Here is a 13888-nt window from a genome sequence, read left to right on the forward strand (position 1 = left end):
GCCCATCCCAGCAGCATAATTCCATCTGGGCTAAATATTTATACAGAGGGGGAACGACATCACTTATCCACAACACATTCATTCACGTAAGGGAGAGCTACTTCCAGAGAAGTAAGGGTGATCCACTATATCCTGGAGGCATATCACTTGCTAATATTTGCCAGGAAAAGTTTTCAGAAAAGTTTTTGTACTTGCCATTTTGAGAGAACACAATGAGCTTCTTGATTTCTGTTTTCGGTGTGATTCTCACTTTGTGTCAAATTGGGAGGAATCCTGCCAACGGTGAGTGGACTTTTCATCTATTTTTTGAAAAAGTATGATTGATGGGTCTTACTTTGAAAATGATGACAAGAACCCTCTTGCAATCATTATGATGAAGTATTGTTTCTGTATTGTGTCTGATTGTTTTCAGAATACACATTCACATACTGTAATGTTTGTTTGTAAAGGGACTAACTTTTACCTCACACTTTTAAAAATACAGTGTAGCCTACTGTTTCAAACATGTGCTGTATGTTATTACCAAAGAGAAAAGGATAGGCTGGAATAAATTAAGTTTATCTATGAGAGAGGATATGCATTAGTTATCAGCCTGGCTGATGCATATTTTAATGGATATTGACTAGAAGAAGTAAGTCATATGGACAGTAATTCAGAATTGTAACATATATATATATATATATATATCTATATTGTAACATATATATGTGTTTACTTAAAGATTTCATCATATGTTTTTAGTCTACTTTATAACTTAGTAACTTATCTCTGTTATATGTATGTTTATTATGGCTCTCCTCAGCTGGGATGTGCTGGCTGCAGCAGAGTCAGGACCAAAGGTGTGACATGGTGCTGATGAGAGGGGTGACCAGAGAGGAGTGCTGCGCTGGGGGCCGGCTGGACACCGCATGGTCCAACACTAGTCTGCCCATGAATGAGGTCAGCCTGCTGGGCTTCCTGGGAATCGTCTCCTGTAAACCCTGCAAAGGTAAACAAATTTGTTTTATTTGCCAAGTACATCAAGTACAACATATGAGTCCCCTGTGTATTGCGTGTACTTACCCACAATGCACAACATTCAGTTGGCTAACATTGGATAGACCAGGCTGGATTAATTTTTGCATATCATTCGTTTGACAAGATGGTTTTCAAAAATGGAATGCAGGGAACAGTATTACTCATTTCCTCTAACTAACCAAAGTGTTAAGTGGTTTCACTATTCTGCTGTCATTGTGCAACCTTAGACGCACATTTAAAATCCCAACTGTTTCAGGTCTATGAAGCCACATTCTGAATAAACACTACACAGAATATTTTACTGGCCTGAGACAGCTACTGTCAGACGGCACTTAGAGGTAAGTACTGGCAGGTGAAAGATAGGAAACAATTCTCAGGCAACCAACAGTGCTTATCATCGCTTAGGTATGGTGAAGTATTATTTGGCAGACTTTAAGTTGTAATTGACCATATGTTTCTGTTGGAGTCACACAGGGTTTGCATACAGAGTGGATTTAATGAGAAAGTATGGGATGGCTGTTATGAACAATGGGTTGTTAGGTCTTCTCTCAAATGGCAACAACTTTTGCATAAAATGACTCTCGTCTCTCTCTGGAGAGTTGGTGGAAGTTGATTTGAACCAAGTCATTTAGTAAGGTATTTATACAGTGAGTTCCCTGTGAAGCTTTTTAACAAAATGCAGACGTGGATCTAGGCCAGGCGTTCCATCTAACTCCACCCAGCTGTCCTGAGACGCTTCCTCTGTTGGAATCTCAGCAAGGTTCATTCAGGTTCACTCAGAGATAAATTCTGTTTTCATAAGGAGCACTTGCTCATGTGATCATGCGCCAAAATTGTGAATTATGCTATGTTGATAAGTTCCAGTAAAAATCCAGCTACTGGCAGATTTAGGAAAATACACCCAACCACAGCCCCAGGTTTTTCTGGCCTTGTCGCGTGGCTTAGAAAAACAGACGGGATTATTTAGATGAGTCCTCTGACTGGAATTGAGAATTTTAAAGCTACATAGTTTGTAGCTGTGGGACAATGTTAGCTTAGGTCAGGTCAAATTATAGAGATTGTCAGTTGTTTAGATAAACCTGAAAAAAGTATGGAGATCATAGTCAAATGTAGCCTGCAGGTTTGTAAAAAAAAAAGACAAATCTGGCACTCTGTATTTGCATAAAAATGAACTTTAATCTTATGATCACATTCACAGCCTTATCTTATGAAGCCAAGAAGCTTTATCTCATAGCAAATGAATGAAATTACTAGAATCAGATAAGAATGCGGTTCTTCATTTTCCCATCTACAGCTCCTCTATCCTTCCTCCTCTCCCTCCCTCCTCAAATTCATTTCGCATTAGATTTTTCCAATGCTGGTTGGAATGGAGGCCTGTTTGCCTCCATGAGCAGAATAAGAAAATTAATTCCTGCAGACTCCGGAAGAAATGCCTGCCACATGCCCAAATGTCTGGGACTCATAATGTGCAACACTATCTTGATCATTCGGCATTCTGTGGGAGGAAAATGTTAACATCATGAATTTTGTGTCACTGAACGTTTAATTACGTGTCATCATACAACTGAGAGAAAAATAAACATCTGGAATAACACCTATGGCATTGTCAGATTGTAGTCTCATTTTAACTGTCTATCAGAGAGAGAGGGAGAGAGAGGGAGAGAGAGAGAGAGAGTGAGTGAGAGAGAGAGAGAGAGAGAGAGAGGGAGAGAGAGAGAGAGAGAGAGAGAGAGAGAGAGAGAGAGAGAGAGAGAGAGCAGTGGAAAAGAACAGAGAACAGGAAATTGAAGTGCTGGAAGAGAAAGGAAATAGGTTCCTGCTTATGTACAGGATCTTAGGGACTCAGCGCTGATCAGGCTGAACAATATCATCTCTGCAGACTCAGAAAGGTCCTGGGAAGAGGCCTGTGTGAATTGTCTGGTGTTGCCTCTGTGCTGTGTAGGATTACAGTTCCTCCTGAGCTTTGACGTTATGGGGTGTTAGTGGAGCCTGGGCTTCCTCATTTCAGACCCGTCTCTCAGCCTGTAAACTTCTCTGACAGCTCTTTGAACTCTGTCTGCCTCAAAGCCCCTCCGTCCCTCTGCAGGGGCTTAGCCCAGTCTGGGTGCAGCAGTACAGATGGATCTGACTGTTATGAAAACACACCAACCTCACATTCCACCAGGCGAGACACCCCTGTGTGTGACCGTCAATAAAGATATGTGATTATTGTAAATATTGTGCAAGGTAAAAATTGTGTTATGGTGTGGGAAAACCCCTGCTTTCATGCTTGTTTTGTAGGAAAATGCCTGTGGATCACCTGATGTCTGCAGACTTGTTAGTACAGTAACATTAAACTGACAATGCGCAGTGCTCACCCACATTCAACACTTCTCATTCTGCTTTTGCAGAGACTTGCGAGGGAGTGAAATGCAGCCTAGGCAAGGTTTGCAAGATGAAGACTGGAAGGCCTCAGTGTGTGTGCTCTCCAGACTGCTCTCACATCTCCAAGAAGCACGCAGTGTGTGGCAGTGATGGGAAGTCGTACAAGGACGAGTGCGCTCTGCTGATGGCCCGCTGCATGGGACACCCTGACCTGGAGGTCATGTACCAGGGAGAGTGTAAAAGTAAGCTTCTTATTATTTATCTAGCCTGCACTGCTTCCAAGCTATTCTACTCAACAGCGACATTTCTCTTCACTCTGTTTTACTAATTGTCCCGTTCATGTCCTGTACAGAGTCATGCTCCAATGTGGTGTGTCCAGGCACTCACACCTGTGTGACTGACCAGACCAACAGTGCTCACTGTGTGATGTGCCGCACAACACCTTGCCCAATACCCATTACAACTGAGCAGCCCATCTGTGGCAATGACAACATCACTTACCCCAGCGCCTGCCATCTCCGCCGGGCCACCTGCTTCCTCGGTCGCTCCATAGGAGTCCGCCACTATGGCCACTGCAACAGTAAGGCTGCAAAAAACCCTGTGACACTGTTTCCTTCTCTCTGTTTGTCTGCCTGTCTCTCTCTATCTCTCAAATATGTACTTAGAGTCAATGAGTCAATGATGATTTTACACCTCTCATGCAGGCCCTTAAAGAAACATTCTCTCTCTCTCTCTCTCTCTCTCTCTCTCTCTCTCTCTCTCTCTCTCTCTCATGCAGATCCCCCAAGGAAACCTCAGGATTTGGAGGGCAGTGAGGAAAATGCAGTCTAGATGGACTATCCATGACAAAGTCCTTGTGCAGGAGATGGGTTGGTCAACAAACCTTTCTACGTGACGCTCCACTAGCTTCCCATGATGACCTCTTTTGTTTTTGTTTTTTCGACAATCACTCACCCTACCCTTTGTACATAGAATGACAATACATTTGATATGGGAGATCTTGTTGGAAGACATACTTTGGCGCTACTGCCTCTTCCAAAAAACCAAAGCTGTTGTTGTTTGCAATGTGTGATGATTGTGAGTTAGGTTGTGGAACTAAGGGCAGACGAAGGCATGTGTCTTGAGAGAGTAAGGTGTTATGGGCTCTGTGGGAGATGTGTGCATATTGTAAATAGAATACCACTACTATTTATTGGAGAAGGTATTAAGCTCTATTTATGTTTTTATCCTGTATACAAATCCATATATCCTTAGAAAAGCTGATGCAAACAATGTATTTATTGTGTTATTTTGTTTATTGTGTATGTACAATGATGGTCACTGGCATTGCTTAATTTTTACAAGTTTTTACAGTTTTTACAGTCTCCATTTCCCACACCCCACCCCCGCAAAAACACACACACACACACACACACACACACACACACACACACACACACACACACACTCAAACAAACTATTTTCCTTTATAAGCAGTATGGCAAGCAACCCTAATTTGTTTGGAAACTTGATACCACATTATAGCCTGCCAATGTGGTTTCAATTCACCACAAGCAAAAACAGGACAACTGCAGTTAGTGCTGTCTGAATTTTAGCCTTTGTTTGGAGGTGAAGAGGGGATTCAGCCCAAACAAAACTGTACAGTATCTCTCCTCTCTCCTGTCTCTCTGTCTCTTCCTCTCTCCCCCCACACATGTTTACTCTGGATCCTAATCAAAACTCTGGGCCACCCGTTGATCACTAAAATTAACAGTTTAGTTCTGTCTGTAGGAGTTTTATAAGACTGTTGGTTCAACCCCAAGCCCTCTTACAATACCTCCTCTGTTGAAGTCTTGGCTTTGTTTAGTCCATGTATTTTCTAGGTCATGCCAGTTCATTCCGACGCTGTTTTGCTGCTTTGACTTGATTGGGATTTTTAAAGAACTTACTGGACAGACAAATGCAATTAGCATCGTCTGATTGAATGCTAAATCAAATTTGTCTGGGAATGGACCTCAATTTAGGCCAATTGAACCCACGTGATTATACTGCCATCACAGATGAATGTATCTGTTCATTGTTGACACTGCTGCCCCTTGAAACCTAATAGATATCTATACAAATGGCCAATCCTCAATGGTCAAAGTGATCTTATTAAAAATTGAAACTCAAAACAAATGTTGTCCAGATGCTTTTAACAATCGCTGTAGTGTATTACTGAACATTTTTATGAACCACACAGATTATCTTGTAAATAACAGTCTCATGTACCTGTGTATGTACTGTGAAATTTGAATGATAAATGCATCAACTTATTTTTGTATTTTTGTACTGCCATTTCAAAAACAACATAAAGTATAATATTTGTCACAACGTGTCTTCTTATTTCTTTTTGAACTTAAAAAAATATAGCCTTGGCTAAAGACTGTGGTGTGCAACCTGCTTATCCTGATCCCAATTCACTTAAAAATATTGGTTATCCGCATTGTATCACAATAGATAATACTTACAATTTACTCTAACTGTATTTTTTTTACAACTATGAGTCTCCATACACTGTTTGCCAATTCCTGTCACCCAAATGATCATCATGGTTATGCAGTTGTAACCTAAGGAGAACTGGGCAGCTCTGCTCTCATGCCGGGGGTTTGGGGTGTCAGGTCAGGCTGCAGCAGGCAGCCTGGCTCTTAGTGTGTGCGTGTCAGTAGTTGGGCCTCCTCTGCTATGCGTGCAGTGGCTGGGTCTCCTCTCTGACCGACCTTCTCAAGGCCTCTTATGGGAGGCAGCAGAGAATCAAAGCCAGGCCGAGCAGCTTTTCTGTCCTGTCTCCCGGGGGATATCCCCCTACTCCGGATTAGGTGGGAGTGGTGGTGAGTCGAGGATGGAGGGCGAAGGAATTGAGGAATGAATGTTTCAAAGTGCAGAGGCCTGGGCACTGACTCACTTTCCTGTGTGAAGTACCTCCCTTGTTTTTCTCTCTCTCTCTTCTCTCTCTCTCACTCTCTGTCTCTTCTGACTTCTGCACTGCGCCATGCAGCAGCATCTGGTTCAACTTTAGGGAGATGTTTATATTCCTGTCCAAGTACCCTTTTATTACATTGGGAATGGAATTAGATGTTTTGTTTGTTCGCAAAGGGCAAATAACAATACCACCGAGGGGCTGTTGTTGCGTCCTCACATACAATACACAAAATTGGCTTTTTCTTGAATTTATTTTCTATGCTTTCAAAATAAAATCATACAGTATTGAATGATGCAAAGGAATTTGTAGGGAACTTTGACACCACAGCTCTAACACTGGCACACAAACATATTGGTCTTGTCATCAGGCACACAGACATGGCCTCATTGTGGCCCACTGGAGTTGGTTTTGTTTGGGCAAAGGGAGGCTTCTGTCTGTCGATGAGGCCCTCAATGCAGTTCAGTTTCTCAACATAGGGAATAACATGCAGGAAATATACTGTATTCCAGATATTAAACCTAAACTGCATAATCTATACCTCATTTTGTAGGATATATGGGGAAAAAATGTCATGTCCAAGGCAACGGTTGCCATACCTTTATGGAGTCTGAGACGTCTGTAAATTCTTTTGTGACCCACACAATAAACCCACCAAACCAATGTCTCTGGTCATGATTTAAAAAGTGGCAACCCATGAGGAATTTGCAGTGAACACCCATTGGGATAAGGAGTTTGGCACACCTTGGGGTACATATCTTGAAATGGCTGTGGTCTTCAATAAAAACAAAACACTTCATACATTTTAAGTATCCAGGAAAACCATCCAAATAGATAGATATCTGTAGTTCAAGACAAATAAAATCCTGCAGGCTCACTCACTGTAGTCAGTATGACTGTGTAATATCTTTGACAGGAACAGCCTAATCCCAGTATATCATTACACCGCAGCCCTCTGACTGACGTCGGATGCGCCCCTTGTCACACAATGGAGGTGGTGGCATAACCGCAGGGTAAACGTATGAGCCATTTCAAGGCTATTCTAATTACACCAAGCATGAGACCTCAGGGATTCTTTGCACACCATGCTCTATATTTCAATCTTTTTTCTGCACATAATGGGGTGTTGTGTGGGCAATTAGATGCCAGCTTCACTTCCTGAAACAGGGGAATGGGATTCTGTGCGTGTATGTCTAAGCACTGGGGGCTGAAGGGGATTATAGTGTATATATATATCTATGTAGGACATTCACTGCTGGAGTCTGGATTTTATGCTGTGGGTTGGTGTATGTTTGTACGTGTGTGTGTGTATTCATGTGTCTGTCATGAGTGTGTAGGTGTGGTCATGGCTGTAGTCGTCCCGCTGATGTATCACACACCGCTCTGGGTTTCTGGAGCTCACCTGTTATGAGCATGGGATCAATCTCACACATTGCATCATAACCTCTGGCTGAGTTGTTTATATCCCCGCAAACACATGGAGCTATAATGTGACGCACACACTGACATTTCAGAGATGTTTGGTCATTTTGCTCCGATATGTCAAGCTTCTTTCTCAACACAGAACATCCGCATGGTGTCTCATTTCCTCTGAACCGCCTTACAACTTCCAGTAAGTTAACAGCCAACAGTTGATCTGAGCTGATGTTGTGATGAAACCAGGCGCTGTGGAGTGTTCGGAGACCACCCACTCTCTGGATCACGCCATTGGATCGTAAACAGCTCCGGCCCACACAGCTGAAACTAATAGATATCAGATCTATCACTCCATCAGAAAATATCTTTCTCAAGCATTATTTCCCGGATTTACTTTATTTCATGGCATGTCTTTCAATTGTATAAAATCTTCCATATGCACATTTCATTTAACTTCTGACAATTGATCATCATGCTGACAGAACAGGCCATATTTAATAACCCTAACCCTTATTATTTCATATTGCTACAAACAACTCTGATTGACTCTTGATTTCTGAGAAATTATCTTTATGGTCTCTGATTTTAGAATCTACAAAGGTAATGTAATTTGTGGCAATTTAGACTACTAATCAGCTGGATTGCGGTAGATAAATGTTTAACAACCAACTCTTTTGTCTGGATGAGCATGACAATATAATCTAATCAGACAGTACCAGACCACTTACACAGTAAAATTGTCAGTGCTAATTTCACTCTGAAAATGTTAAAATCAACGTTGCCCGCATTTATGAGTCCAATCAACACATATTAACACTCAATAATTTGCTGGGTAGGAGAGAAGAAAACTATAGAAATAATGTTCAAAACTGTAATTTCATCCCCTAGATGTTGTGGTAGAAGCATAACTGGGACTAACTATCATCAAATCAAGCTTTTAGAGGTTCAAGATGAAACTTTTAGACCACGGCTGTTACCAAATGCTTTCTCAAAGCACACTGCTCTTAAAAAGATGTCTGCCAGCTGCAGCAGACAACAAAATTGGTATTTAATTGGTTCAGAGAAACCTTGCACTATGTTGCCAGGCTTGGCAAGTAAACTAACTTCACCACCACACTCCAAACAACAACAACTCCACACAGGAGTCGACTACAAATGAACAATGTTAGTGAGTTGGTAAGGCCATCAATATTAGAGATCGGCAGAGTGAGGAAGTTGTGTGCAAATGCTAATTGTCCCCAATTAGGCTTGTTGAATTGTTTCATTTCCTGACCGTGTCCTCTGGGATGGCCTCTCTGGCTCTGGGTGTCTGTGTGTGGTCTGGCCCATATGTAGTAATATCCCTAGCAGAAGGACAAAGTACTGGAAGTACAATATAATGTTCTGTAAGGTTTTGTGAAATTCAAAATATTTGATGAACCCACTTTGGTATGGTGTTTAATGAAGTAACCTCTTAGACTCTTCAGGGGTCCTCGCGTGTTTGGGAACAGATGTGTGCTTGGGACAAGTATAGCGTGGGATTGATGCCCTGATTTGGTGATGACAAGGTCATTGAATTAAGTCTGGTTGGTCTACATGTCGAAATATCAAGCTGCATAGCTGAGAAGATTTAAATGAAGTGTGATAATTAGCCAATTCATGTTCCCAAACTTGACAAGTCAGTTTGTGCAATTTGAGGCTTGGGAACATACCAGGCCATGACCATAATTTCACATCAATTTTCAGGTGGCTCTCACATAGACACAAGGCAGTAATAACCTTTTTTTATAAGCGTTGGCCTGATGGAGAGCCCAAATACCTGCTTATTTGTCACGGAAAGTTGGTTGAGCTCTCTCATAGTTGTCATGTATCGTATTTTGTCATGTGCAAATTCAGCAAACACAAGAGTGGGAATTCTGCTTGATTTAGATTTTCCTTACATTTTGCATTACCAGCATTTTTTTTTTGGTTTAGTTTAGGAGCCACAATAGCCACTAAGACACACTTGGTCAAATCAACTGTGAGGAGGTCCTCTGCTTGTCATGGCATGACAGCATACCACCAATGAAGTCTGCTGGCCCATATGGTATCTATTCCCCCAAACTACAGAATTGTACCTCTTGTAAACAGGCTGATGGTCAGTTTTAGATTAGGGGACTAACTGCATGGTGTAATTAGCTCCACTGTTGTTCAGTGTAGAGGCAACAACAGTAAGCGATACAACTCTGTGAGGAAATACACACACACACACACACACACAAACACACACACATACACACTCCTCTATCAGATGCTCTCCAGAAACCCAAACAGAGAGGTGATACATCAGCGGAGGGACTACAGACATAAGCACACCCACATTCTCACGTGCATGTGTGGGTGTGTTACACCTTTTTACAGTTTTTACAGTTTTCCCACACTCTAACACCACGCTCACACACACACACACACACACACACACACACACACACACACAGTCTTACTTATCACACTTTTAGGGTATTTACATAGACTTACATTCATCTCCTGGAGACTTACCCTAACCATAACCATAACCACTACTTGCCTAAACCTAACCCTTACCCTAACCTTAACCTAACCCTAACCCTAACCTTAACCACTGACCCAAAAATCAGCTTTTTACCAATTGGGGACACGGCTTTTGTCCCCAATTGCACAAGCCGTCCCCAATCAACTGGTCTTAAATCTGGTGTGTGTCCCTGAAAGTGACTTAAGTCATACCCACACACACACACACACACACACACACACACAGCAACAAAAACATACCTTTCTCCTCATCTATTCACTGTCTAAGGTGCAATTGGTGAGTAGTAATTGTACTGTTTTGTGTTTTCTCTGCACTCAGTATTGAGAAAGGCCATTTAACACATCTATGAGTAATAAACGGTGCAGGTGAAATAAAAAAAACTCTGAACTAGAATCACATTTATGGCACACTGTTCATGATTGATATTAAAATCCCATAGTTGCCTGACCAACTAGCTGCCTGTCAAGCATCGTTGTGAATGTACTTATTTGTTGAAGTGAAGACTTTGCAGATTATATATAATGGATTACAACACAGTCAGACACAGCACTCTGACTAGTTACATGATCAGGACAAATCACCATAATCTAGTGAAACAATGGGTCAAGGAAGGCAGGTAAAATCAAGATCCCTGGAGTAATAAGGGAACATCTGCAGTGAGTGACCACAAACACTATGACAAAGAAGGTTGGACTTACGCTGCTAATTGCGCACATATGTTCCTCTAGCAACATCTATATTTTGTTAGCTGCTTAGTGATGTAATTTCAAACACTAGTGTACCAATGCAGTACCATGTGATTTTTTTTTTTTTTTTTTTACTCTGTGACACAGTGCCTGATCACAAGCCGAGTGGAAAAACACTGTAGTCGGGACACATCATCCAAGAGGAGAAGTGAACCTGCTGTGATTCAAATGTGAGCATATATCCTAACGAGTTGACGAGGTATTGTGTTTATTTCTTTAAGAACAATTCTTTCCATCGCTAATGTTGATCTTTACAGCTTTCTTGCTGTCCCTCCAGGGATCTTACAGTAAGTGTGTGTGTGTGTGTGTGTGTGTGTGTACGTTGCACAGCTCTTGTGATGCATGACCTTAACGAGAGTGTGTCTAGAGGGAGACAGAGTCCTCAATGGGTGGGACTGAAAACAAGTGACGCATGACTAAGAGGCCCAGGAAGTTCCAGCAGGCGGCTGTTATTGCTGTGTGTGTCTGTATGTGTGTGTGTGTGTGTGTGTGTGTGTGTATGTGTGTGTGTGTGTGTGTGTGTGAGTGCAATCTAGGGGCCCAGTGGAACTGTGTAGGGCATTCCCGGCTGGAACGTCTGGAACAGCTCTATGGAGCGACAAAAGCAGCAGTGTCCCTTGCAGCATATCAGCCTACTGCCTTGGCTGCTTCGCTTTATTGCTTCTTATGCCGTGTGAAATAGAACAAAACAGTAATAAAACTATAGGCAACAACAAATATTGCATTCTCTAAGTCACTGTATTTGTATATGTGTGCATGTGCCTGTTTGTGCAATTTGATATTGTGTGATATATTTTAGCAGTGTGATATAGTGCTGTGAGATAATACACATTAAGTGCCTCAGTATCTTCTGTGTTAAGTTTCCTCATCCACATCACAGACTGGAGTGTTTTAGAAGCAGGCCACAGTTTAGTATTACACGACCTCAATAGCAGCGCTGTTCACTGGCAGAAAAATGTTTTTTGGTCAAAACATCACAAGTCCAGATTAGCAGTGACCTGAACTACATGATGTGGAAGGTACCAAGTCTGGCAAAGTTGTTTTCTGCTGCTCACATGACCTGTCTCTGACCCACAGTCACTCACTCCCCAGATTGGATTGCAACAATGAGCAGTGGACTGGGACGGCGGTGACGCACTGGGTGCAGAGGGACAATAGTTTACCTCAGCCAGGCAGACATAGCAAATCTCAGTGCTATCAGACCCTCTCTAATCTCAGCCCATGGGACAGCCGTGTCTTTCCTGCTCCCACATGGCCAGATCAGACACAACACTGGGCGAGAGGACATTAGGACCTAACTACGTTACAATGTGACCTCTGCTGTGAGGAAACAGCCAGACTCATTACAACTAATCATATCTATGTTATGTGTTCTAGGTTGGGAAAGTAATCCATTGTTTCACTTTAGAAATGTATGGTATTTATGGTAGGCACAACATAAGAGAAAGGATTTTTGTGCATAATAGTGACTTTTTACACTCCAGTATGTTGGCAACATGCATTACATAAAACACCTTTCATCCAAATCTATAGGCCTATAAAACACCTTAGTGTTTTCCAAATTGGAGCCCTCCTCAGCTATTTATTTCTAATGCCCATTGTCTCTGCTCCACATTACTGTATATCCATAGGAAGTTGGTTACAGACATCTGTGTTAAAAATGGAGTCCAGGGCTAAGCATGAAATTATACATAAAATCAGGCCAGACGGCTTGAGAGCTGTGATTGGCTGTGGGACACTCAGATGGGAACTCCTACTTACTCTCAACATGTGGTGCCAAGCAGAGATAGTCCTTAAGTGAGCACAGTAAACTCAATACCCCTGCATATTGGACATCTTACAAACCTGCCACAGTTACCCATAAATCAGCTGTTATAGCATTAAAGATACCTGTGAAAAAGTTAAATATCAAGGACAATTTTATTTACAACTCCAAAAATAAAAACACACCTGGAGCCTTAACTGGTTATTATCAATCATTTCCCCTCCACTTCTTATATAACTCCTCTCTTAGACCTTCACAGCTATCTTAGCAGTGCCAGTGAGGCCTTCAGGATGTTCATGTAAAAAGAAATGATGTCTTTCCCATGTTAGCAGTTAAATATTCACTGGTTTATTTCTCAGATCTGACACTTGAATCAAAATTAAAGATTCAAAACATTATTGTCCAGGATTAAATAAAAAACCATGTGTAACTTGATGTATGGCTCATAAAAAAAATAGACTACAAAATACTTTTAAAACATCAAGTATGCCTTTTGGGCTGAAGAGGTGGTTGTCCAGGGTCCAATGGAAAAGTAACACATGTTGCAAGATAAATCTAGTGCAATGCCAGATAGCAAAAACACATCTCTGGTTTTCATGTAGCTGGGAAAATGAAATATGGCAACCTGCAGTGAATGGGCAGAGCAGGGACCCTGAACCTGACTCATAAAACATGAACTCAGAGGTGTGGAGGGACAGCATGTGTGGTGGTCAGTGATATGGATTTGTTGGAAGATATTAGCTAGTCTATCTTAGCAAATACCTCAGAAAACAGGGTCCTGTTCATGGCTGAGCTTTTTCCATGGATGCAATAAGTGCTAATTACTTCCAAACCTTCCAAGGCATGTTAATTTAGACACAGTGTAGAATGATTCAAGATCACATAAAAAATGTAAACTGTAAGGATATCGAGAACTTGCTGTATCCTCACCATACGTATCTCTCACCCCCCAGCTTCACTGGGAAATACAGTACCACAGCACTTGATGCACAAAGGCACCACCATGTGGCAATAACGCAGAATAGCGGTTCTCTCAAACTGCTGGGGAAATGTTTAGGTCGTGACAATAAAAGTCGGCTACAAACGCACAATTTCAAGAATATCAATATTAA

The 13888-nt window shown here is 41.8% G+C and overlaps 1 protein-coding gene across 1 annotated transcript; it reads left to right on the forward strand.

Annotated features, from left to right (window-relative positions):
- The first annotated feature begins 82 nt into the window (after window positions 1-82).
- On the forward strand, window positions 83-5704 carry fstl3 (follistatin-like 3 (secreted glycoprotein)). Its single transcript, XM_071521511.1, has 5 exons — window positions 83-282; window positions 803-988; window positions 3408-3623; window positions 3734-3961; window positions 4160-5704. Exons 1-5 carry the CDS (start codon window positions 213-215, stop codon window positions 4210-4212), a joined length of 753 nt encoding a protein of 250 aa, XP_071377612.1. The 5' UTR covers window positions 83-212; the 3' UTR covers window positions 4213-5704.
- The last annotated feature ends 8184 nt before the right edge of the window (window positions 5705-13888 follow it).

The sequence above is a fragment of the Centroberyx affinis genome, unplaced genomic scaffold (genome assembly GCF_046629955.1).
Source record: "Centroberyx affinis isolate AG114_WGS23_722 - 3 ecotype Tasmania unplaced genomic scaffold, CSIRO-AGI_Caff_v1 ptg000893l_1, whole genome shotgun sequence".
Lineage (NCBI taxonomy): Eukaryota > Metazoa > Chordata > Actinopteri > Beryciformes > Berycidae > Centroberyx > Centroberyx affinis.

Coding starts and splice junctions, on each gene's coding strand:
- fstl3 (XM_071521511.1), top strand. CDS start 213: ATGAGCTTCTTGATTTCTGTTTTCGGTGTGATTCTCACTTTGTGTCAA. Junction 989..3,407: donor CTCCTGTAAACCCTGCAAAG/GTAAACAAATTT, acceptor CTGCTTTTGCAG/AGACTTGCGAGGGAGTGAAA. Junction 3,962..4,159: donor CCACTATGGCCACTGCAACA/GTAAGGCTGCAA, acceptor TCTCTCATGCAG/ATCCCCCAAGGAAACCTCAG.